The sequence below is a fragment of the Colossoma macropomum genome, unplaced genomic scaffold, assembly GCF_904425465.1.
Source record: "Colossoma macropomum unplaced genomic scaffold, Colossoma_macropomum, whole genome shotgun sequence".
In the NCBI taxonomy this organism is placed as follows: Eukaryota; Metazoa; Chordata; class Actinopteri; order Characiformes; family Serrasalmidae; genus Colossoma; species Colossoma macropomum.
In genome coordinates, this window is record NW_023494801.1 from 31,078,315 (window position 1) to 31,104,166 (window position 25,852).

At 38.7% G+C, this 25,852-nt stretch overlaps 2 protein-coding genes across 2 annotated transcripts; one reads left to right on the plus strand and one right to left on the minus strand.

The window, feature by feature from the left end:
* Positions 1-621: 621 nt before the first annotated feature.
* On the minus strand, positions 622-6,939 carry LOC118821396. The gene is made up of 9 exons (XM_036589985.1): positions 6,235-6,939; positions 6,063-6,127; positions 5,350-5,854; positions 5,202-5,255; positions 4,976-5,054; positions 4,108-4,258; positions 3,715-3,813; positions 2,945-3,123; positions 622-1,547 (listed from the first exon to the last, which is right to left on the minus strand). The coding sequence occupies exons 1-9, from the start codon at positions 6,330-6,332 to the stop codon at positions 1,392-1,394; spliced, it is 1,386 nt and encodes a 461-aa protein (XP_036445878.1). The 5' UTR covers positions 6,333-6,939; the 3' UTR covers positions 622-1,391.
* cfap70 (cilia and flagella associated protein 70) lies at positions 6,835-25,783 on the plus strand. The gene is made up of 26 exons (XM_036589986.1): positions 6,835-6,964; positions 9,040-9,223; positions 9,785-9,883; positions 10,383-10,468; positions 10,820-10,999; positions 11,707-11,889; positions 11,973-12,067; positions 13,132-13,240; positions 14,116-14,253; positions 14,660-14,818; positions 15,886-15,951; positions 16,060-16,151; positions 16,289-16,349; positions 16,596-16,790; positions 17,613-17,744; positions 18,080-18,205; positions 18,292-18,425; positions 18,757-18,872; positions 19,610-19,810; positions 19,943-20,130; positions 21,872-22,024; positions 23,220-23,381; positions 23,483-23,572; positions 24,856-24,957; positions 25,050-25,097; positions 25,468-25,783. Exons 1-26 carry the CDS (start codon positions 6,899-6,901, stop codon positions 25,549-25,551), a joined length of 3,249 nt encoding a protein of 1,082 aa, XP_036445879.1. The 5' UTR covers positions 6,835-6,898; the 3' UTR covers positions 25,552-25,783.
* Positions 25,784-25,852: the final 69 nt, after the last annotated feature.

Here is a 25,852-nt window from a genome sequence, read left to right on the forward strand (position 1 = left end):
CTTGCAGGACTGTTGGAGGAACCCTGGTCCTGGTTTAACACCGCCCTACACATTTTAGTGCTTCCCTGCTTTAACACATGCATTACAAATAGTCAGTGGTTGTTAACGAGCTGTTGCTTTGTGTGGAAGTGATTCTTAACCCACTAGGAGAGCTTGTGGCGGCACAAACACCAATGTTAGTGACACTGTGGTCTGAGGCTTGCACGACTGTCGGAGAAACACAGCCCTGCACATTTTTTATTGTTAGGTTCCTCCAGGAGCTGGGTTGGGAAACACTACACTAACCTAATCCATCATTGGCCGTTCAGGTTCTCCAACAGTCCTGTGAGTCTCTGTCCGAAGCCGGTATTTTGTGTCACTTCCACACAAAACAATGTAATGACTTTGAACAGAATTATCCTCGGCCTGGTTGGCGAGTGTTAAAATGTCACTTGCAGCAGCTCCTAACGCTCAAGTACCGCCACAGTTTAGACTTTTCTGTTGCTTCTTTTTAAAACATACCCTGTACTAAAAAGTCCCTCCCGCTGTCGCACCCACAGCATTTATTTGACAGGAACGCCTGGTTGATAGTAAAAATGCAAATGCAAACAGGATTGCAATTGCATTTTCATTTTGGCAGAACTGAAGCATCATGATAAGGAAATGTAGTTGAAATGGGTGCTTGTTATTCTGTTTTTAATATGCCAGAGTCAGACCATTAAAACAATGAAAATGAAAGGTTTTCACTTTGCTTTTCCATATTAACCTTTACAGCTTATGCGCAGAAACACAAACGCACATTCTGCATTTGAATTATATCCTAAATAATACACACTCATATGGGAAATGCAATTCTAAAAACAAAACTGAACTAGCCTTTTTCAAATTTGCATTTGAATCTGAATAAAGTCCAGAATATGCTGCCATACCCAGAGTATAAAATACAAAGGGATTGACCAAAATATAAGCACAGTGCTCTCTGCTGGTGATAACTCAGCACCATGTACCCCATGAGGCTACTCTGCATGTATTGCTATATTTGTGAGAGAAACTTTCAGCCTTAGGATGAAAAGCTTTCAGTAAGCTACCAAATCAGCTCCTGCAGTAATGGGGAAAAAACAGCATTAGCAAAAGGAAGATAGAGCCGTTAATGACAGAAGAACACCAGCTGGCAGCTTTATTCCTGCTTCGTCAGGGCAGCTGCAGACTCTCAGATCCCAGCATTTAACACAGTAGATAAGAGGCATTTGAGCAAACATCTGTCAGACACAAGCAGCTCACAAAAAATCTCTTCTAAATTGATGTTTAGGAAGATGACCTCAAATCAGTTCTCAGGGTCCTAAAAGGGTCCGGTTTTACTACTGTGTCCTGAGAGACATGAGGTCCAGTTAATACTGAACAGCAGTCTTTGTTCATTTTTGGTCTGGCTCAGAGTCCAAAACCAGGGCAGGAAACCGTGCACCCCCCTCTCCAAGGAGTGAATACTGGCCACGTAGTGCAGTAGCATTGGGACACTCAGATGAAGACTGCTGAGAGGTCAGACTGTGTGTGAGAGTATCAGATATGGCCTGTAGAAAAAAAAATATATACAGGGAATGGACAAAATAGTGAAAACTATACTCCTCTGAGCAATGGTTTTATACACATTTGGAGCAAATATGTTTCTTAAATGTCTTTGATAGGTGTCCAATTTGGAATTGATAAGCTCTTAAATGATCTTATTTGTCATTGTTTGCTTACATGAAGAGAAAGAAGAGCTACATTCTTGATTAGGGATCCACAGTGATATTGGAATCATATTGGTATCAGCAGACATTGAGTGCATTTACATGCACTTAATAATCCGATGATCATTTGCGTCTTCCTCAGAAAATCTGATTTTGTAAGTAATCTGATCATTTTGTTGCCATCTCGTGCTGTGTTAAATGCTGTTAGCTTTTTCTGGTACTGCGGTCTGTTTTCTCACATGCGCAGACTGAGAAATCCAAAAGAAATCCGAGTAAGAGCATACATGCACTGAGAAATACGATTACGGAGCTAAAATCCAGCTCTTTATCGGATTTATAGTCCTTACTCAGATCTAAGAAATCAGACAATGCTGTTTACATTACCATTTGAATAACCAGATAACTACAGAAATCCGATTATGACTGGATTATTCAGTGTGTGTAAACGCGCTCATTTGCTGATTTGACAGATACTTTAAAATGATACGATGTATTTATTTTATTCCAGAACAGCAGCATGTTTAGATGATGCAGCAATACTATGCTAATTTTTTTATTTTTTATTTTAGTGTATTTTTAACCACCTACAAATAGATGTTCCACTTCTCTGTAACAATAATCCAGGTTTATCTAATTCCAGTTTTTACATTTTATAAGTGTTTATATATATTGGCATCAGTACAGGCAGATATGTACGTGAAAATTACTGAACATCAGCACTGGCACTCTCTACACGACAATTATCAGCTGAAAGCTAAAACCTTTAAGACAGTTTATCACATCATACTACTTTCTTTCACAGCCCCCAAGTCCAAACCTCATGTTCATTAAACCATGAAAAAAACATCAATTGTGTGATGTTAATTAGGCAAAGTGGTTCATACAAAGTATTCTATCAAGAATTGCTTCACCCCTGTAAATGTTCTGATCGAGTCAGTTTAAATTTGAATTATTGTTTATCCTGTTTATCTTTCCTGGCTGAAACAGTGTATCATTGACATATAAATTTTATAATTATACAGAAATATATTTAAAATTAGCATTACAATTAAAATTAATGCATACTGCTTTTTTGGTCCATAATAAGCATTGTTTTTCAGCAAAATGATCAATGTTAATTGATGTTGACAGCTGAGGGTAAAAGCCAAAGTCTCCTATTGGAAGTGAGTAAATGAAAAGTAAATATGTACTGTCAACGGTCCTGGATACTGAGAGGTGCATCGAGCACTGGCTCTAACCTGGTGCAGGCGAATCTCCAGTTGTAGCTGATCAACTCGGAGCCTCAGAGTGTCCAGCTCCTCCAACTCAGCTTCAGTGCTGTAGAATAGCAGGGGGGGCAGGCAGGATGTCTTCAGGTCACCCCACTCACCTCTCGTACGGAGCGGGAACAGTGGCCCCCCAACCTTCCTCTCCCAATCTGGAGAAAATACATAGCACTTTACTTAAGGACCAATAAATATAATCTTCCATCATTGAAATGTCTGAAACATTAGCGAAACAGTGTGGAACAATATATTGTGACAAGAAGGTGGTTCAGAGCAATTGACAAGCTGGGAAAATGGACTGACTGTGCATTTCTGTATGCTCTGTTCCAATTTTAAGCTTATTAAGATGACATAAAATACCTCTTAGGGCTCTTTCAAAATGTAGGCTTACATCCAAGCCTGTTATTTTCAAAGCTTCTTCCAAGGAAAAAGTAATTTATTATGTTCTAGTCTTAAACAAGGGAACTCACAGATATGACTCTCCCAGAACGTAGTGAGGTCACATGGGATAGGGATTGTTTCAGGAAGAGAAATTGGTGGGAGTATTTTCAGTTTGAAAATCCAAAAGTCCATAAGCATGTCACTACTGGAGAGTTTAAACTGGAGAGTTTAACTCTGTCTTAACAGTTTTTCTCATTCTTTCATCTATTGAGCAGGACTTACAAATTCAATGCAACTGCTCTAGATTCAAAAAATGAAAAATGAGGGGATGGGTAGGTGTCCAATCTCAGTATCATCTTTACCTTTTTTAAGGTGGTCAGCATGCTTAATGACTTTGGCCATCATTCTTTCCAGTCCCTCCAGCATTAGCCAAGATTCATAATCCCTCTCCATCAATGTTTCTGTACACACATACATATTTGAAACAGGTTACATGGCCAGGATATCACAAAAGTGGTGCCAACAAGGCTGCCTATTAATACCTAAATACCCAATGCATAATTTCTCTGGCATTAAAGGACTGCCAGATCATTTAATTCTTTGAACAAGCAGCTTGAAAACTTTAATTGCACTTCAGACCATATTACTCTCTTTGGTCGCAATGCTCATCTCTCAGTCTTTCCTCCTACACACTGCTGCCATAAACTCTCACAATCTCCTCCGTCTCCTCCGTCTCCTCCGTCCCCCCCCGGTACCTGGATCCTTGCCCGGCACGAAGGCCGATAAAAGCTGACAGTTCTGGAGCTCAGCATGATAACAGTGAGTCAGGTCCAGCCCCAGCTGTGTGAGGGCGTCCAGCTCTGCTCCTCCGGCTGCTGCCTGGTCAGAGGGCCATTCCACTGGGAACTGGTACAGTGAAGGGTCAAGAACCCAATTCAGCCATCATTTAGAATGACCATATTCTTTGCAGCCTCAAATATTTGTATTAATACATAGAAGGTAAAAAAATATACATCTTTATTACAACAGCACTTCTTGCAGTTCAAAATACTACTCACATTATTAATGAACAGAGACATATTGCCAAAAAAATGCAAAATACTGGCTAACAATGAATAAAAATAAGACCAAAAGCAGTCAGTCAGCATTACAAAATGTGCACAATGCTAACTGCAAAAAGCTAGCTAACTTCTATGCATATTACTGCACTGGAAGCAGTTGGCACAGCACTCTAGCCAAACTCTTTGGTTTTTAAATACAGAGTTTCTCATGTCAATGCTCAAGAACTGCCATTATTCAAACTTTTTGTTCCATTCCAAATACCCCTAAGCCAAACCAGAACAAAAAGCTGATTACCTGACTCAGGTGTGGTAGAAGCTTGAACAAAACTAAAAAAGCTTCTTCTTCGAGCCTTGGTGTCGACAGCTCCCCGAACAGTTTAACCAGTTTTGGATTAAATGTTCCTTACCTCCTAACCTCCAGTCAGTTCACTGCACGGATGGGTTAAATGCAGAGGTGAAATTTCCCTATTATGGGACTAATAAGGGTCACTTAATCTTAACTTGACTAATTAAAAAAAAAAGAAGCAGCAGCCTTCATCTAAATTCACTCTAGGAAGGATACGGTGCTGATAAGTCTCTCCTTAAAGTGAGATCGCTCAGGTACAGGCTTGGGGTGTCGGGTCAGAACTTTATTCCACAGACTGATGAGAAAGACACAAATGACCATTTTGCAAATTAGCACTGATTAAATATTTCCATCACATAACCATGGTCAATGGCAAAAGTTAGTTACTGGGGAATTTTATTTTTGAGATATGATTTTATTTAGATCAGAATAATAGACCAACCTGTTCTTTTTGGCCCTTTGTGCTCTCCATACTGGCAACAATGGGGAAGGCACCCTGCAGCACAAGAACATCAAGTATTTTTTCTGGTTTTAATGAAGGTTAAGGATAAAGTTACTGGTTTTTAATAAAAAGAAAATGTTAATTTCACCATTGCTCCTTTGGAGAAGACATCTGACTACTTGTTTTTAACTCCTTGTCTTCAGAAGGTACACCTACTATCATTTCTCTATATGAGTCTTTGGAATGAGTGGCTGGCTGACAGGACCTTTTTTGGTCTTCCAAGACCTGTGCTGGAGCAGGTTTTGTTACCAGCAGTTTCCCTCTGGTGGTGGCCTGAGGTGACGGTCCTCTCTTGACTAGTACAGGTTTCACAGGAACAGGTCCACATACAGCAACACCTTTCAGTGATCCTCCTCGCTGGTGACCTCTTCCTTGCACCTCAGTGGAGGATGATAACGTTTGTGTTTTTATTTTATCAGCATCTTTAACAGTGTTTTTAATGGGTACTTTACTGTGACTGGTTTTTGACTGCTTTTTTTCATGCAAGTCAGCACCAAGGTCTCTGGGCACTGCAGAGCCGCTGCGAATTTTTAATGCCCTTTTCAGAACTTGTTCCAGTAGTTCAATTTCTTGCTGATCTTTCAGAAGCATGTCTGAGAATAGAACATGACACATGATACGTGGTTAATCTGATTAACTGGTTAAAGGAATAATAAGGCCAAATTGTATATAGTGAAGAATGCATTAAAGTCAGAGGTGCCTAAAAGAAAGCATGGTCACATTAACTAACGTATTTAGCCCACCTGGCTTCATTCATTGTTGCCATGTTTGCGTAAGATTCCCTTTAAGATTCTTTCTTACCATCATATTTGACATCAGGGCTGGTTGATTCGTCTATAGCACTGCTATCGTTCACAAGCGTCTTCCTGAAAAACACGAGGCATTTCAAAATTAAAGCTACGCCTTTTCCTGTACCCACATCTTCGAAATACAATAATGTGCAAACACACCATCTATGATCAATGCGGCTTACATTGAACGTAAAATGTCTTTGCACTGTCGGATCCTTTCAGTGAGCTTTGCCTCTTCTGCTTTGCATATTTTAATTACTTCATCCAAAACTACAGACATGTTCGGCGATAAAATATCTGATATATCCGGTAACGTAACCTTAAACAACAAAAACTGCGTTCATACAATCGTACATCGAAAGAAACGTATTTTCCGAGCTACGGAAGACGACTTTTAGACACATTTAGCTAGCTAGATTAAGTTAGTCCACCATGCCAGATGTCTGTTTTAAAGTAACCCGCCAAAAACGAAACTTCCCTTGTGTTCATCCGAAACAGCGTAATGTTAGATATTTTCAGAACACTTTGCTCGAAGACTGTATGTGTTGATATTTTTAAAACAACCCATGCCCTTGTTATAAGCCTCAGACGCCTGGAAGACAGAAACGATTGTCGGTTTCTCTCACTGTCTCTCCAACGGAAGAAGCCCCCTTGGAAACTCCTTCAAACGCGAACACACTAGCCTGTGGACATCGCGAGACCAAGCCGTTGCTATGGGGACGTGTACACGCTTTGAGACGAGGATATTCTGAAGCGTGGTATAACAGCAGAGTTGTATTAATTTATCAGCTTTTGTTTCACATTGGATCCTTGTTTTTTCAGCATCCTTATTTTTGAGTTTTCAGCATGGATCCTTATCCAGGCGCTGCCAGTGTTCCAGTGCACATAACTGTGTTACGAGGAAATAATCTGGTAAGATACGCAGATGTTTGTGTATGTTGTAGCTACGATAAACGAGACTGAAATAACTTTAAGATGAATGTCAAACGGCTGACTAACAGTTACTCCCTAACTACATAGCTAAGCTAACGCACTAGCTACATAGAAAAAAAGATGGATTCAGGTATAGAGCTGTTTGGTTCCGCAAGTAAAAATCCCACTCATAATCGCTAAGTTATAAAACATTAAGCTATAAAACATTTGCCCAGGCTTACCACAAGCTACGATATTCTGATTTGCATACGTGCTCTCTGAAGCTGTAAATCAATCTGGTTTTAACTAACTGTTTTTAAGAAAGGCGTTTTGTTACGCCATTTTTTGTAAAGAAAAAACTAAACACAATCCTGAAAGTAAGTTCCACCAATACCAGATATCTTTGTCATCTAACGTAGGTGGTTTGGCACCAGAAAAGCACGAATCGGTCTCTGTCGAATAGCTGCATACCGCACCAGTCTCGCTGTTATGATGTGTTTTTAGAGATGAGGAGAAGAGTGATCAAAAGGGAGAAAAGGCTGTGTAGTAAATGGAACCATTCTCAAAAGATCCTGTATTGAACTATATACAACTCATTCTCCATTTCACTATGCAAAGAACCATTTAAGCATGAAATGGCTCTATATAAAACTCATGGTTCTAAATAGAACCATTGTCTTTACTAAAGAACACTTGAAGAGTCATCTTTTTTGTAAAGGCAACTACACACAGATCAAGTAATCATGACACGCTGCTGCACAATATAAAAACATCTGGACGACCATCCCTATACATTAATATTGTTTACAAGGATAGATTACAAGGTAGTGTAAAAAAGAACGTTTCTTTTTCACGCTTGTCCATAATTTGTTTCAGGCATGACAGGGAGTCCTCACACAAAAAACTGGGAAATCTTTTGCAAAAGTATATCACAGGCATATGGGTAAAATAATCCATATGAGGATTGATATATTTTTTAAAAATAAATCTTTCTTAAAAACCTGAGTTTCACTGCACTATGACTGTTAAGCAAATTGCTAGCAAACAAGGTAAAAAGGCAAAAGATATATGTACATAAAAGTCTTATACAAACAACAATAACAAAATGTATATAAACAGAAAATCAGTAGAGAAAATATGCAATTTCAAAAGATGGTTGAAACTGTTTGAAATGGAGGCAAAGTGATTGGTTCAATCAGTCACACTGCTTTGTGGGATAAATAGTTTATTTCGACATTGAAATAGTTAAATTGTGGTGTTTGTGTAGGTGATATGCCCTTTTGTTTACAGAAAAGGCACATACAAACATGGCTGGGGAGCAGGCAGGTCACTTCTAACCAATTTCATCTTACGCTAGATTCACAAAACCCTGCTAACTTATCTCAGTCCAACACAAAATAACACAATCAACACATACCACATTTAAACTAACCAAACAACAACGACAACAATAACAGCAACAATTGTCTTTTGGCACAGGTTTGCATCCCACACCTCTAAAGCTCCTTCATAAATGCGGAGCGTCATTATCATTGAGATGTAAACAAAGTATTTCAAAGTAGTATTTTTTCACAACACATTGCATTTAGCTCTACACCATGAATCAGATAAGCTTCAGATAAAAATAAGCTTATCTCTACTGTAAAATAATAGGCACAACAGGCCTTTAAGAAGCATTAAGCATTTTGGCTGGTTTCTTAAGGCACAACAGGCCTTTAAGAAGCATTAAGCATTTTGGCTGGCTTGCTCCTATCACCACCACTGTGAACATTTCTGACTCTTGTAAGTTTCTCTTGAATGGTACATTTTAGATCAGACTGCTCTAAATAATCTTGTTTACATCTTAATGATTTAATTATGAAGAAATTTTGATTCCACTGATGCTTTATAGTCTATATATAGGCTTTTGATATGTGTGTGCCGTAAACCTGAATCCATCTACAGCCTAAACCATGCTCTGTGTCCAATAAGGAGCTTTTTGGGGTTCAGCAAAAATCATTAAAGCTCATATGCTTTTTTCTATACAGATTCTTCTTGTATAATTATGACAAACATTTCACAATATTACTTTACAGAGAGGTATTAAAAACGAGCCTTTTCTCAACTTTGTGCGAGTTGAATTTAACGGGATTGCTCTGGGAGACTCACAGAAGCTGGATGCGCCTGTGGATGAGTGTGTGAATTACAACTTCACCTGCAGCTTTGAATGTTCTGATGTCGGCCATACTCTGGACGACCTGGCACATAAACCAATAATATGTGAGTCAATAAGCAATTCTGGTTTTTGTCTTTATGTCGCCTTTCTTTCTGTTTCTAAATTAACCAGTCAGTCAGTTAATCAATCAGCTTGTTTAATCTTTCACATCTTATTAACTATGTTTCAGTTAGGGTGATACGTAGCACAGTAGCAATACTGGCCTCTGCAGTAGAATGATTACTGTACATTAAAATGCTGGTGTTTGTTGGGGCCGTGTGCTGTGGTCTAAATGTATGCTGTGAGATCACACAGTTTTTAAATCTCCTGAAACTTCTGGCAATTGTAAATTCAGTTAAAATCATGTAGCTCTATCTTGAACACACACATTTTCTTTTAGAAGTCTTGAACACAATCAAATCAAAATCTTGAACACAATCACATGAAAATAATAAACATCCATTGAGTTTTATCCCGTTGCAAATAATGTTGTAATACATAGTACATAGTAGCTTAAGGTAATCACAATACAGTGTGTTAATGTATAGTCCTACTGTTAAATCCCTTTGTTTGGAAGGCAAACACTTAAGAAAGGAGTGATGGAATCTGTCTTTGTGTCTCCCTAGTAACATTGATTGAAGTCTTACCAAAGGAGAAGAAGCAGAAAGAGGAGAAGACTTCTGTTTTGGGCCAGGCTATTGCTGATCTGCTCCCTCTGTTGCGTGGTAAAACTTACGTATTTGCTCATTTCATTCTTACAAGCGTAAGAAATCTTCCCCAAAGACTTAATGTTTAGATAATGCTGACCACTGGGATCATGCTAATTGCTGGCCAGTAGCTTTCATTCACTGTTTGTCACTGTTTTAGTTGAAGCATTTTCAAATTGTTTTGTTAGACTGGGTTTGTAACACTGTAAGATGTGGTATCTTTGCCCTGCAGTTGGTTCTGGCCTAATGGAAATAGATTAGCTATGTGGAAGGAGGCTTGAAGCAGTTTATTTTATAAAAAAGAGAACAAAAAAGCAATGGTTAGTATAGCGTAGTGGGTAACACCGCTCCCCCTCTACATAGCAGAGGCAACCACACCATACTACACCAATAAGAGTCCTTGGGCAAGACTCCCAACTCTATACTTGCCTATGTCTGTAACATAATTGATAATAAGTCACTCTGGATGACAATGTCTGCCAAATGCATAAATGTAAATGGTGTTTTTGAACTACAGGGCAGTGGAGCTTCTCTTCCACTGTGGTGCTTCATCCTGCACCTGGACCACCCTCTGAGATTGCCTTACAAGATGGAGGAATTAAGGTAAAGGAATGGGGAAAACAAGCATTTTAGTAGATAAACCATGGTGGCATTGTTGCATATAGGTGAATATTTCATTTTCTACTTAGTAGCAACATATACAGTCAACATACAACAGAGTGCACAAACACTCTCACCCACTCGAGATGGTTCTTTAGCTATACTGCCTGCCCTGGCATTATTTTTGTGTGAACATATTTATCCAGAATCATAAATCACAAAAATCTGGCATTTTCTGCCTTTTTATTCCTATTTAAAGAAAAAAAGGTTCCCAATTTTTTTTCCAGTTCTTACTCTAATGATGGTGATTAATACAATAAGACCCACACTGTATTTGCGTTGCTCTTTTCACAGCCAACACTGGAAGTGACAGTCAGTGTGCCAGAGCCTTTGCTCTCAGACTCCCAGCTCTCTGAGTCTAATCTGCTGGCGGTCACTGTGGAGACAGCATACTCTGTGCCTGATGTCTGGAACCCTGCCCCTGGGCCTTCTTGCAGTTATGTAGCTGCTCTGCAAGTCCCCCTTACAGCTGAGGTAGGACAGAAAAGAGCATAGCACTGTCTAGTCCTGTTAAGATTTACATAAATTAGAAAATGGTATGTCTTTAGGCACTTCAGTGTCCCTCCATAGATTTCTTTGCCTATTTAAAGGAATGGTCAGGCTAAAAGTAAAGATTACATGTTTTTTCCTTTACCCTAAATGTAGTCAATCAGACAAGACATGTACAAGTAATGAAAGTAACAAGTAATGGAAGTCTATGTCAGCGAAAATCTTTTTGAGTGACAGAGGCCAGGCAGTATACTTCAAACAAAAAAGGATGTTTTGAAGCAAAACAAATTTTTGATCAAACAACACAGTGGTTTGACATTATACAGTGCAGTGTGCCCTGGCTGCTTAACAAAACTTCTAATCAGGTATTGTTTGTTCTGAGACCTTTCCCTGACTGTGATTGGTCAACATCATTGCCTGTGTCACAGCAGGGAGTAAGCCTATAGTGGTACTGAGTGTCAGAAGGACGACACTTTTTAAGTATACTTAATACAGCATGTTTGGTTCAGTTGGATTTAGTTCTTTAATCATTCAAAGTATACTGCTGACTTCTTGATTTGCTTCAAAGCTCCAAACTAAGGGATATATTCAGTTCTTGACCAAACCGTTCCTTTTATGCTGCTCATCTGCATGAGATGGGTGGTTTTTCCATCTATGTATGTCTTAATAATTTACACATTGTTCTCTTTCAGAAAGAGCAGATATTATTGTTCTCCAACGGTGTACTAAAAATGGGTGGCGAGAGAGAGCCTGTACCCAGACCCAAAAAATGGCCCATTGGTCCACTCCTAGCCCCAGATGCCCAGTTCATTCCAGGCATCTGCATTGAAGGCGAGCTCACTGATTTAGAAGATGGAGGCCTTACTAGCATTGAGGTGCTCAGAGATATTTCAAAGTTACCACTTCAGTGTTTGTAATGGGTGCCTGCAGGGTTAGTTGATTACTATGTGTGTAACAGGATCAGGAATTCCGAGCCGAAGCTGAGTGTAACAGGAAGAGAGTGAGTTGGGACACAGAGCGCCGCTGCTTTGTAGATGCAGGTGGAGCTGCATGGTGAGTGAAACTACATCTGCCCAATGATCTCCTACTCAACTGCTGCTACAGGTTTCTCTAGTTCATTTCTTGGAGAACACTTTTCCTGTGCATTTATGTACATTTTGTATTTTTATATTATAATATTATATTGCTTTTATATTGTATTATGCAGATGCTCCTAAAGTGTTTGATTTATCACATAGGTTAAGGTTGCAACTAAGCCATAGAATTATTTGCAAGGAGTCCATGGTTAGAGATACTCGCTAAAGACCTCTATAGATATGTGAACTTAAACTCTGGGCTTATTATTCAGTTATTAATCTTATGACTAATTATTATGACTTATTCAGTAACTGATATGAATTATGTGGTACTATGAAACTAATATGTAAATTATGTTTGAGAGAAACTGATAGAAGTGTATGGCCTGCCCTTAAGGTTTGAAGGTTTTTTTTTTAATGTCTGCGTAGTTCAATTGTTGAGATGTAAACAAAGTCATTCAGAGTATTTGTGAAATGGTGCATTATAGGGAAACTTACAGAGTCTGATTTTTTTTTATAGTGGTGGTGATAGGAGCCAGAGTGGTCGCAATGCTTACAGTGCCAAAATAGCCATTTAATTTGCTATCTAAGACCACCTGAACCTACATGTCTATTTTATATGCAATTTTTAATATATTTTATATGAAATTTTACAAGTAATATGAATATGTATATGTAATATAAATAAAGTGTATGTTGATAATCGTAAAATAGTAGTAAATCTAAAAAGAATAATATTTGGGTATCATTTTGCTTTACAATGCCTTGCACGTACCTTTCCACCAAGAATGTGTTTTAAAAATATGCTTTAAAAGCTCATCTCAAAAGTTTCATCAAACAATATCTGAGACCATTGGACAAGTCTGACTCTGTAACTTTCTCTAGGAAAGGCATTTCGTATGAAACAACTCTGAATGATGATTTTATAATGCAGAAATTTAAAAAATTCAGAGTGAAATTCCCCTTTAAGTGAAGTCTCTCCGTTTATGGCATTTTGAACCTGCCCTTCTGGTGTCAACAATCTCTGGTCCTGTCTTTCAGTCTGACCCGCAGGATTGCGGAATGCAGGCTGTGGCCTGTGGAAGTTATGAGATCTCCTCAGGCTGGAGCTACCAAAGTAGCTGTGGGGAAAGCTTGCAAAGAAAAAACTGTAAGAAGAGTCTGTCAAACAGAACTGAACTATGCATCTCTTTCTGATTATATTGTGTTCATTTCCAGTTATTTTTCATACATTGGAGATAAATGACACATGCATTTGAGTATTTATAAATATATGAGAATGAGAGTTACAAGAATCCGGAACTGCTTTATGCCTGTCTTTTCCTAATGAATGCAGCTGTATGACTTCAGGCATTGCCAGATGTTAGCGGGGGGAAAGTGGCTGATGTTCTTAGATCAGCATTCGTGCTTGAATCTCATATATATATATATATATATATATATATATATATACATACACACACTACATGTCCCAAAGTATCCAGACACCCCTTCTATTTCGTGAATTTGGCTACTTTAATATGTACCCATTGCTGACTACATAGAAGAGCATTGTCATTAGAACAGGGTGCTCTGGAGAAGCTGCACGTGAGCCTAAGGTCACCATGTCTAATGCCAAGTGTTGGCTGGACCATTGGGCTGTTAAGCAGTGGAACTGCATTCTCTGAAGTGACAGAGCATATCTGGGATAAGTAGAAGTGCTGTTTGTGATCCAGAGCTAATCACCCAACATCAGAACCTGACATCACTAATGCTTTAATGGGGGAATACAGTCAAATCCCTTGTTACTTCAACAAAACAGGGACAAACTCCCTATTAATACCACTGATTTTGAGAAAATGCTGGATGAGCTGGTGTCTACAAACTTTTGAATGTGCAGTACTGTGCAAAAGTCAGAGACCACTCTTTCATTTATATGATTTCTAATCAAAAACCCATTAGCCACAATTTATTCATTTTTCAGCATCAGGAAAAACATATATGCAGAGAACATCTATGATCTTATTGTGAATTTGTTTTGTACAGCAAGCAGAGGATGAGATCCAGATTCCTTTTCATGGAGTGGCCTATGTGGACTTGGCACCGTTGTTGTACCCTGGTGCAAAGTGTATCCGTGGAGCATATATGCTCCACCCATTCTATGACTCTGATCTGCTGCTGAAGGTGAGAGAAGAATTGGAAGAGAATTAGAATCTTTCATTTTTCATTTCTTTCATTTTTTTCCATTTCTTTATCATGTCATTACATATGCATCTTCATTAAATTAGTTTTCTTACTAGATTATCATGTACAAAACAACTGTTCATAAAAGTCATTTTCTACTAGAAGCACATCTTGTTAATACTGTCCCTGGGTACCAAATTTGAGGACTATATGGGAAACGTTAAGAAATGTTACTTTTGTGCCTGTCTCTTTGCAGTTTACTTATGTGTGGGATTCTGTCAGAGATGAGTTTTTTTCACATCTTCTTTAACTGTTATGCTCTTAATCCTAAACTTCCCCTTATACCTGAGAGCAATATTCTTTGTTTGGTTGCAATTTCTGTGTGAACTTTCTGAAATGCTGGAAGACCAAGAGGAATATGAGTGTTCTGCGGGAGAGCATGAAGGCACCAGCTGCACAGGGCCGGCCTCGTCCCCCCTCCTCTGTGGGCTCCTGCAAGGCAGCACCCAGCAAAGTCTTTGAGACCCTCAAGGCAAGCAGAGATAACAAAGAAGTGCCTAGAAAGGTACCATTTTAAATGCCTTTTCATCAGATGCTATTCAGATTTCATAGAGTATGGCATATATTCCATTTTTATTCATTTCAGATTAGTTAAATAAGGGCACGAGAAGTCTTTTTGTTGTGCTGTCTTTGCAGAGTTCAGTCAGTCATGAGGTAAACAGCAACAAGCTCCTCAACTAGCTATTCAGTTACTGTAGCAACTTAACAGAGATTTAGTTCATAGGAGGTGCCCTCCAAAATAGTTTAGCTCTGACAATTTAGTTTAAAGGCAAAAATTTTGAAAATTGATGGAATTCCGTTTTAACTTTGCAGCTTAATGATATTTTCTTACTTTATACATAAAGAGTTCCTGAAAGTGTTCTTTTGTGTTTTGTGTCAATCTGTGACCAGTCAGAGTGACAGTTGGAGTATATTAAAAGGATAGTTTAGTGCTCTCTCCTTTCTTTCATTTAGCATCATTAAATAAATCAATATCTCTTCTAAGTAGCTCTGAGCATATGATCAAAGAAATCATGCAACGTTAATAAGTAGAAGCATTGATTTAATTACTAATCCCATTCCTTCATTAAGCTGTTTGGAGATGCAGATGCCCACTTATGCCCTTCCATGCAGCACTTGGCTTGGTGTTTAATATCCCGCTATGATTGGATCCGGATCTGTGGCAGAAGTGAGCTTCCCAAAGCAATTAGCTGTGATAGCGGCAGATTGGTAGCCTTGTTGCGGAGGGGTGAATCATCACGTTAGCTCAGCACCCCACCCACCTCCACTCACAAACCCCCACAGCTCAGCGACAGAAGGACTGGGGCAAGGACCGCAGAGCCACGCCACCAACAGAGCATCTGACACTGCACCGCCTGCCAGACAGAAACACACACACACACACACACACACACACACACACACACACACTCATATGTACTCTCTTTCACCATGCAATGCAGTAACTCATCTAGAAGCCTTCTAAGCAAGCAAATGTTTGAAATAATTCATGGTGTCAGGTAAATAGAGTCTGTTGGTAGCAGATGGTAAACGTGACTATAGGGAGTGGTAATTGATATCCTGTGTTTACAGACAGGAAAACTGGACCAATGCGAGAGTATAACAGACGCTGAAACACAAGTCAATGCAGAAGGACAGGTCAGTCAATTTGAGGAGAAAAATAATAAAAATATGTTTTCTGTTTGAACATTAGACTGAGCCTTTCAACCTTTTGAAGCTAATGGTAAAATCTGTCCTATATGTCAGATGTATACAGATTCAAGATCATACATTGTTATTGAAATTGCCTTGGAAAAACCACTTGTTCCAAAGAGACGACCAGAGGAGCTGGCAGAACGGTAACAAGAAGTCTGAAAAAACCCACTTTCATTAAAACTTATGGCATTTCTTTAATTGTGCAGTTTTACAGCGTTTTATTAGAGCACTTTCAGAAACCTTACATTTTTAATGAGTGGTGGGCTTGTTTGTGCCACAGAGTGATGGAACTGATTCCACCCCGGCCTCCACTCCCCCGACGACCAGCTGGAGCAGAGAGAGTAAGAAAGGAGCAAACACACCCCTACTCACCCTGATACACATATTGTATCTACTCTGTCTCTCACACATACACGCTATCTCTAACATATATTGTTAATTTCTCTTTTTCATCTCTTTCTCTGTCACACACACACACTGTCATGCGCACAATGATCATATTTTGATTTTATATTCACAATCCATTTGTCTATTTTGCCCTCTTGTGGCAAGCCTCTCTAACCACTTCTGAAATGATTGCTGTTCAGGCGGTACAGGACTATCAGGCTCAGATAGCGAGTGTGGCGGCTCAAGTGTTGGAGCAGTACCAGCAGATGTTCGGAGATGCGTTTGTCCCCAGAGCCAAGCCTCTGGACCCTGCCACCCAAGAGCAGCGCAAGAGACAGCTCTTTGGAGAACTCAACTGCTCTGGGAAGTATTTTGCCTTTAAGGAGCAAATGAAAGTAAGCTAAAAACCAAATAAATCATTTAAAGAGTTAATGAATGATAAGAATCAGAGAGAACCGACCCTTCAGCCAATAAATTATTCAGAAAAAAGCAGAATGAAATAAATGTAACATCTTATTACAGCTTCCATTCCTTCTGTGAGCCGTGCTCTCAGTTTTTCCAAGAAATTTGCAGGGATATTTTTCCACATCTCCACAGTTCAGTCTTAGTAGCTGGTTGCATTTTCTGCTTCTTAGGATCCAAAGCTCAAGTACATTCAGTGATGTTAAGGTCTGGCACCTTTGCTTAATTTGCAGTTTTGTATCTTTTTTGTCTATTTCCTTTACTCAATAACAGCTTCTTGGTAGCTGCACATCCTTTCAGTTTCATAGCGTTGAGTTGTGTCCATCCTTCTCACAGTGGAAGGATGAACAGAAACACCTGTGGATTTTTTCAGATCTGAACCAAGAATAAACCTTGATTTTCTCGTGTCTTAAAGATGACAGCTGTAAGTACTAGTTATATGATGGTGACAGTTTTGTGTGGTCTCCCACATCTTGCATGGAATCCCATTTTGTCTATATATTTTAATGTTTTCAATTTTGGAAAAGTCCAGTAATGAAAATGTTTTGGCTGAAAATGAAGTAAATGAAAGGTGGTCTCTATTTTTTGTACAATACTGTATAAGTCACACAAAAATGCTAAACAAGACTAAATACACATTTTCATGTGAAATGTTCTTGAGATAATTACATCTGACAAGCATTGGACAAAATATGTATGTGTCAAATAACAGTAACACCTTTTGTTCTCTGTCTGTGGTGGTGACTGCTGCCAAGTACTCAGTGGTGCGAATCGTGAGAGAGAAAATGCTGAGGACTGAGGCTTTCACAGATCCAGAGCAGCTGCAGGCGTTTTTGAGTCAGCTCTATGTCTTTCTAGTGGACGAGATGCATGTTGCACTCAATAAGGTAGGCTATGCCCAAACAAAACAGCAGCCAGTCTGTTTCCACCTGTCACTTTTTGGGTAGTCTTAGCCTCAGATGCTCCACCCACAGTGGTATGGACAGTCTGATATTGTTGTAAAATGGCTGCAACAGTCAGGATTTTGTCAGTTGCATTCTGACTGGCTATCCACACACCTGTGTGTACACACATCTGGGCATCAACATTGGTTTTTCTCATAGGAAACACACTTTTGCAAACAGCTACCTGCTGTACTTAGTAACAGAACAGAACATCTGTTGACTGAAAATACTCTTGCAGTAGAACGGAGATTATGCTTTTTACTATGATCTTTCTGCAGACCCTTTCAGCTGATGCCCCGGAAGTCCAACCTGAGCCACCGCTGGACTGCAGTCAGCTCAGACATTTTGCCAAAGAGGCCCAGCTTAATGAGGAATACCAGCTGGCTGCTCAGTATTACCAGGAGGTACGTCTCACTTTTGCTGCCTTTTGACAAGAGTTTTCATGTGGCAGACTAAATGCCAAAAGCCTCTTTTCACTCTCTCAATGCAGCAGCTGGCTCAAGATTGGAGCAATCCGTCACACTGGTTTGATTACGGAGTCTTTTACATGCTGACGGCTGACTACCCGAAGGCTGAGGAGTGTTTCCAAATGGCTGTATCCATCAACCAAGTAAATGTACCCAGGTAGGAGAAAGGAGCTGTGCAGAAACTGCACATATTATTCTATGTAAAGACTGGTTTTCATGGACACAGATCACACTTACACCTCCATACTAAATCACTTGCTATGTTAATTATTTTTGTTATTTTGTATATATATATGGATTTAAATATTACAAACTATTCTTGTATAGTTATTTTTTGTTTCAATCAAGAATTGAGTGAACTTTGAATGGATTAATAAAACACGTTAGTTGTGTCCATAAAAAGCCAACCCATTTGAAAAAAACTGGAAAATTTGAGGACTATGTGGGAAACGTTAAGAAATGTTACTTTTGTGCCCGTCTCTTTGCAGTTTGCTTATGTGTGGGATTCTGTCAGAGATGAGTGGGCGTTATGAGGATGCCGAGACCTTTTTTGAGAGGGCCACATGTATAGAGCCGAGTTGTGTAGTTGCGTGGACCTTATTTGGTAAGATCACAAAGAAGTGAGAAATCTACTTTAAGGTATTTACAAGACATTTCTTTTCTTTAGGAACTTGATTATAATTATGACAGAATAACTTTGTGGGAAATTGACGTACAAAATTATTCAAAGGGGCAAAATAAACAAAAATGAGTTGGTATTTATTTTGCCCACGTGGCTTTAGTTATTAAGAATAGTGAATGAAATTAAATTATAACCTCTTGATTTTAAATGACTGAGACGGATTCAGAACACATTAACATATTATTAAAGGATGTATGGATTTCTTTTATACGATCGCATGCAAATGTTAGAACACCCCTGATCAAATTGCACATTTTGTTGCTTTTCTAAGTAAAAATAAGTTAAAACATCCTCTAGCAATTTAAATATAGCAGTTTTCTGTCAACCTTAGTGCACAATTTTCTTTTTTTATATTGGAAAAAAATTTAATATAAAATGTGCCATAACTTCTGCACAGGCTACATTTTATGTTTTACATTTTCCCTAATATATTGAAATCAGCAAATAACCTGGAATTGTGCATTAAAATCTGCATATGTGTGTTCTCTGTTAAAAATGTGTATTTATTTTCGCAGACTTCTGCATATGACTGCATTCTTCTTGGTTTCATGTGAATGTTAACAAAAAGACTTCATGGTCTCTTTGACAGTGACTTGCCTTTTCACATAGTAGGTTTCACATACCATTTATCACCAAAATTACTGGTTGAATGTGTACAGGCCTATTCTACCTGGCACAGGAGAACTTCATCCGAGCTGAAATGGCTTTCGCAGAAGCCACCAAGCAACTGAGGGCAGCCGTGGTGTGCAGTCCAGTGTGCAGACAGGAGATGGTGCATGACACTCAGACCCCCACAGAGGGTGGAGGGCAGGAGGAAGTGAAGTTTAGCCAGTCTCTGGCTGAACCAGTGGACAAACCTGGTGAGCTGCTTTTTAGCCACACCAAACTGGTCAGTCATGCCTTTGCTAGTTTTTTTTGTCATATCAAATTAAACAAGAGGACATATATACCTCACTGTAGCTGGTGTTTTGCTAACAGTTTCTATGTTTCAGCTGTGGAAGTGGATGGGGATAAAGAAGAGCTTGAGGCTCAGAGCAGACAGATGATTATAACAGAAGAAGATTACAATGCAAATGCTGATCCTAAACTTGCTGTCCTACAACATCAGTCCTCCACCAGACTCAGTACCACTATCTATATGGAGACAGTGACGTTTTTGCTGCAGAATTATGCCTTACAGGTGAGCAATAAAGCCACACAACATACCACAGCACACTATTAGCTTTTTAGCTAATGTGCAGGCCTATTCACACCTGTTGATCATAATAAATCTACAGTATTTGCAACAGATATTTCAACAGTTTTATGCATGTCAATTAATTCACACTTCACACTTCATAGTCCTACGTTTCTGTCTTCTATGTTTTTGTCTGAATGCTTTTTCATAATACGTTACTGCAGCTCAATTAAATGATAGTTCAATGAAAAATGAAATTAAGTTTCTCATTCCCCTAATTGCAATCGCTTAGCCAAGAAGTATTTTGGAGTTTTTTTGTTTGTTTTTTTTTTTTTCAGAATCAGAATTTTTATTCGTTAAGTACCAAGTGTACAAGGAATTTCTCTTAGTGCAGTTGTCAACATGAAATGAAATCTATATATCAAATATAGATTTGATAAATAGAGAAAAAATATACTATAGAAACATGAAACAGATAGTACGCAAACAAACTGCAAGTAAAAAGATGTGCAGAAGACAATTTATCCTGTAGAAGGTCAGGAATGATGTTGTAAGCGGAGCTAAAGTCAACAAACAGCACACGGACACGAGTGTTAGGGCCATCCAGGTGTTGCAAGATGTAGGAAAGATCTACATCTTGCAATTTATAGAAATGTGAAATATGGGCTCTATATGCAAACTGCAGAGGGTCCTGAAGAGCATAAGTCATGATTTTGAGGAGCTGAAGTAAAAGTCTCTGAAAACACTTAATGACTACAGATGTTAGTGCAACTGGTCTGTAGTCATTCAGGCAGGAGATCTGCTGCTTTTTAGGAACTGATATGACAGAGGTCTTAAAACACATTTTCTCCCCAATTTAGTACTTGTCAATTCTGCCTGATAGGTAGGTCTGTCCTACCTGTCAAGGTGAAGGCAAGTACATGCAGAACGTAATTAATTCATTAGGCCTTAATAGATTTATTAGGACTGGTTAGGCAGGTCAAGAATTGTTATAGAGTGTAATCGATCCTCTGTCTCTTAAAACCTTGTGCTAACACTCAACAACCATAGACTCTTTTAAGCAGCTGGCAGAGGATCTGAAAATGAAGGTAATTTATGCCTACAAAGCAGGGAAAGGCTGTACCGAAATGTCAGAGCATGAGTAGATGGAAGAATGGATTCCACTAAATATCAGCAAATTCTTGAAGTAAAGGTGACACTGTCTGTTAACTGAAGCTGAAAAGATGATGCCTTCTGCAACAGGACAATGATCCAAAACACACCTCAAAATCCACTATGAACTACTTTAGGGAGCACAAGCTGTAGCTTTTGAAATGGCCCTCACAGTCTCCTGACTTGAACATCATTGAAAATCAGTGGGGGTATCTTGAACAAGCTGTTCATGCAAGATGGCCCAAGAATTAGAAGCATTCAGCAAGGAAGAGTGCGTGAAATTTCTAAAATAAAAATAAAAAGACTTGCAAAGCATATGCAAGCTGACTTAGGGTGTCCAAACCTTTGCACATGCCACAACTAATATTTTTTTTCTATTAAATTCATCACATATAAAATAACTGTGCATTTACATGTACAGGTATTTGCTATTTTTTAAATAGGTTACTAGGTTCTATTTACTTCTTTTCACTTCATAAATCAACAAAATGTGTAATTTGTCCTGGGGTTCCCAAATGTTTTTCATCGAAATTTTATTGTTTTTCATTTTGAAATTATATTTAGAGGTATTATTTTTTTGTGTGTGTGCAAGATGGCCCAGAGGGCTTTGGCTCAGGAGCTGCTGTGTCCAGATGAGGGTCCAAGCAGTTCATATCATCTCGCCCTTGCCAAAGTGCAACTCCTCCAAGGACAGTACAGCAGTGCTGAGGCTAGTCTGCAGGAGGCTCTCAATGACAGCTTCCAGGTATGCTGTGTGTATCCTCTGGAAAACCTCAACAGCCTTAATGCTACCCAACAGAGTTTTGCAGAGAAAAGAAGCTACTGTGCATCTTGCATACACTTGTCTGAAATTGGTTCTGAGTTGCTCACCAGCACCACCTGGTGTATGAAGACTCCTTTAACCCCTTAAAGGGCCAGAGCTCCCCGGCAGGCCCAAAGTTTTATTACACACTTCTAGAACCTAAGAATACCTCAACCACTTTGCAATGAAGTACCTGTAGTTACTGAATAATAAGGCTTAGTATGTAATAGGACTGGGGTTTTGAGGGGTTAAAGGAACACTCCAGCCAACATGAAAAACACAACCATCACTACATCTGTAGCAAACATGCCTATTCACCTCCTAGAGACTTTTAGCAACGTATCTTGAAGGTGAAAGGAACTTTTGAAAAACTGTTTTGGGGTAGATTTTTGCACAGTTTGATATTTTACAAGCAAATGGTAAAAACAACATCTTTGCATGTTTAGCACATGGTCCTATTCAGTGTGATAAGAACCTTAGTTATCTTACTCATGGACTCTGTTTGGATGGACTCCTGTGTGAGGGATAAGGGCGTTATACAATATTAAGCCAACTGCCCTGGCTTTAGTGTTGGCCTTTAAATATTTTCCACATCTAGGTATAGTGCATTCTGCAGGTATCTTTTACATGAATGAAGCTTCTTGTTCAATGACCGAAGTAAGAGTTACACTAATGCTAGCTCAGTTGTTTTTATTAGCCTATAGATCAGTGGCTAGTCTAGCAATCAGGATTAGGATTTCCTGTGGTTGTATAATGCATTTGCAAAATACATGCTAGGTACTGTAGTGAGAGAACTTTGTTGAACAGTAACGTGAATTCTGAAAAACCAGTGAAGCTGAGGGACACCACACTGTGCTACAGAGTTCTGTATAATATAACATCTTCAATGCTTGTTTAATGCCACAATAGCTTTCTTAAGCTGACTACAACAGCTTTGCTGAACTCTAATCTATTAGTCTTTTTTCTATCTATTAGTCTTACCTAACTAATAGGTAATGCGTTCATTGTGATAATATTATTTTTGTGCTGATGAAGTAAACTTTTAAGTTTAAGAAGCTAGGGAAGGTGCTCTTTGCCCATACAAAATACTAGGTTCATAGCCTTTAATGTTATACTCATCTTTTTCCATACTATCTAGAATCCAGATGCATGGGCGCTTTTTGGTCATTTAAAATACTTGATGAAGGATTATAATCAAGCTCAAAAGTGCTATGAGAGAACACTGGACATTGTGATGGACGCCTCAGACACACATCTTGTTTACCTCCGTCTGGGCTCCATCTACTTGCAAAGCAGAGAGGTATAATGACATTTGGCTCACAGGTGCAGTTTGTTCTGCATTTCATCTAGTATAAGGCTTTAAATGTAAAGTTTGATTTGTTTGTTCACAATCCATTTCAGTATGAAAAAGCCAAGACCACATACCTTCGTGCCTGCAAGAGCTCCCCCTCCTGTCTGACTTGGCTAGGTCTGGGCATTGCTTGCTACAGGGTAAGTTCTTCATTATTTCCACAACCACAAGAGACAGTGAGATCCAGGGGTTAAACTGTGTCGGAGCGCACTATGTTAGGTTTAAGTCAATGACGTAAAAGAGTAGGGATACACAATGATATTGGAAGCGTATTGGTATAAGCAGATGAAAAAAATATTGCCACTGGATAGATGTTTAGACAGATAACAGATGTGTCAGACTGGCATTTGGTGATGTATTTATTGTACTCAGAAAGAGCAGAATGTTTAGGCGAATGCATGCTACTGTGTCATATGTCTGCAATTTATTTATTTTACTGTACTTTTAATCCTATAAAAATATGTTTCTCTATAATGCAAATCCAGGTAAACGTACTTTCAAATTCTACATTTTATAAATGTTTATGCATTGGCATCAGCAGACCTATCCTTGAAAAATGTCAGATATTAGCATCACTCCACAATTCCCTTATCAGTGCATCCCTGAAGAGGAGCTGAGTTCCAGTATAATGATCCGATGGAAATTTAAATAATTCATTATGGATTCATCATGAAATCCATGTACCTGTTGCATCCTCATTCTCCTCTAACAATCCATGATTATTTGTTTTTGTTTTTCTTTTGGCACTGTATGTATATGTGATATGATCCTATTCTTGGTAGGCTGATTTTCACATTCAAACAAGTGTGTATGACATGACAAGTAAAATTGGGTCAACTATGTCGTCATACATAATGTGGGCTAGAAACTAAATTTGTAATTTGAAACTTGAAATGTAATTTGATGTTTAATGTGCTTGGCTACCCCACTTCTTAAATTCCAAATTAGCCCCTGGTGAAATCACAGATGAGTGGTATCATCTGTAAAGCGTCTCTATTGTAGCTAAGCCTTTAAATACTCAGCAAGTGAATTTGGTTGACCAGTATTATAATTTTCTGAATTAAACACCATGTCCAGATGTCCAAATAAGAGGTTTATATTAAGGAGGTATGATTTCTTTCCCAGTGTAGGACTGAATGTAGGGCAGTGTAGTCTGAACTTCTCAGACAGAAACTTGATATAAATAACTTAGACACCCTCAGCCAAATTCCTGCCTGGCAGTATATCGGTTTAACTTGGCATGTCAACTTAGTGTAGCTTGTGGTGAAAGCCTTTGGCCATAAATCGTAGCACCACTTTTGAAACTCTATCTTGTCCTAATGATATGCTTGCTATGATGTAGCTGGATGACATCTAATTGCTTTGGCTCACTGCACTGTTCCCATGTTTAAGTCATGCATGTTTGCTTCTGCTGCTAAATTAGCTTGGGGAACTGACTGAGGCAGAGGATGCCCTGTCTGAAGCCAACACCCTCAATAATAGAAACCCAAAGGTCTGGGGCTACCTGTCATTGGTTTGTTTACAGGTGAGTCAAAGTGGAATAGCAGTAATCACACAAAGACCATTCTTGTCTAAAAACATTGTTTACTTAACATTAGATTTACCATGTTTTTTCAGACTGGAAGGAAACTGGAGGCTGAGCAGTCATACAAATACGCCTTAAAGGTCGGCGCTCTTTAATCCCTTAACATTTTAGGCTTATAATTTAGTAACTACCAGAACTACGATGCAAACTGGCTGAATTATTAGATTATTAGATAACTTCCATGCCCTTCATTAGGTGAATCAGGTGTACTAGATGTGCAGAGAGTTCATGGAACTGTGCAGGACAGGTGGACTACAAGAGTTCAGAAAGCATAAAGATTGGGCACCCCTGATCTGGATGAATATTTATTACTTGATTACTCAATAAAGTGACAATTAAAAAAGTTATATACTTAATATGCATGCAAGCACTCAGAAAGGCAATTAGATTTGTGTGTAAAATATAAAATACCTCCTGGATAAAATGAACTTTTTGTCTTTGACCCCACAGTTCAGTTTCCCAGATGAGCCACTACTACAGGAGATCAGAGAGCTGCAGGATCGTGTTGGATTTGGAAATCCTTCTTTTCCATAGCAATTACGCAATTTATTTTTAGCAAAACTATGCACAATTCATAATATTTATGATGGAAATAATTACAATAAAATGTGATTGTGTAATCTGCATTAAGCACATATTTGTATGGATTATTTACTACAGTGTTGCTGTGTTTACCTGTCTAAATAGTAGAAGCAGCTCAGGATGGTAACAAGTGAAATTAAAGCTCGAATCATATTATAGCACAGCCGTTTGTTACAAACGTTTATGGATGAAAACAATCAATAAAGAGACTGTATTCTTCAAGAATAAAAAATGCACACTGAATGTGTCTTCA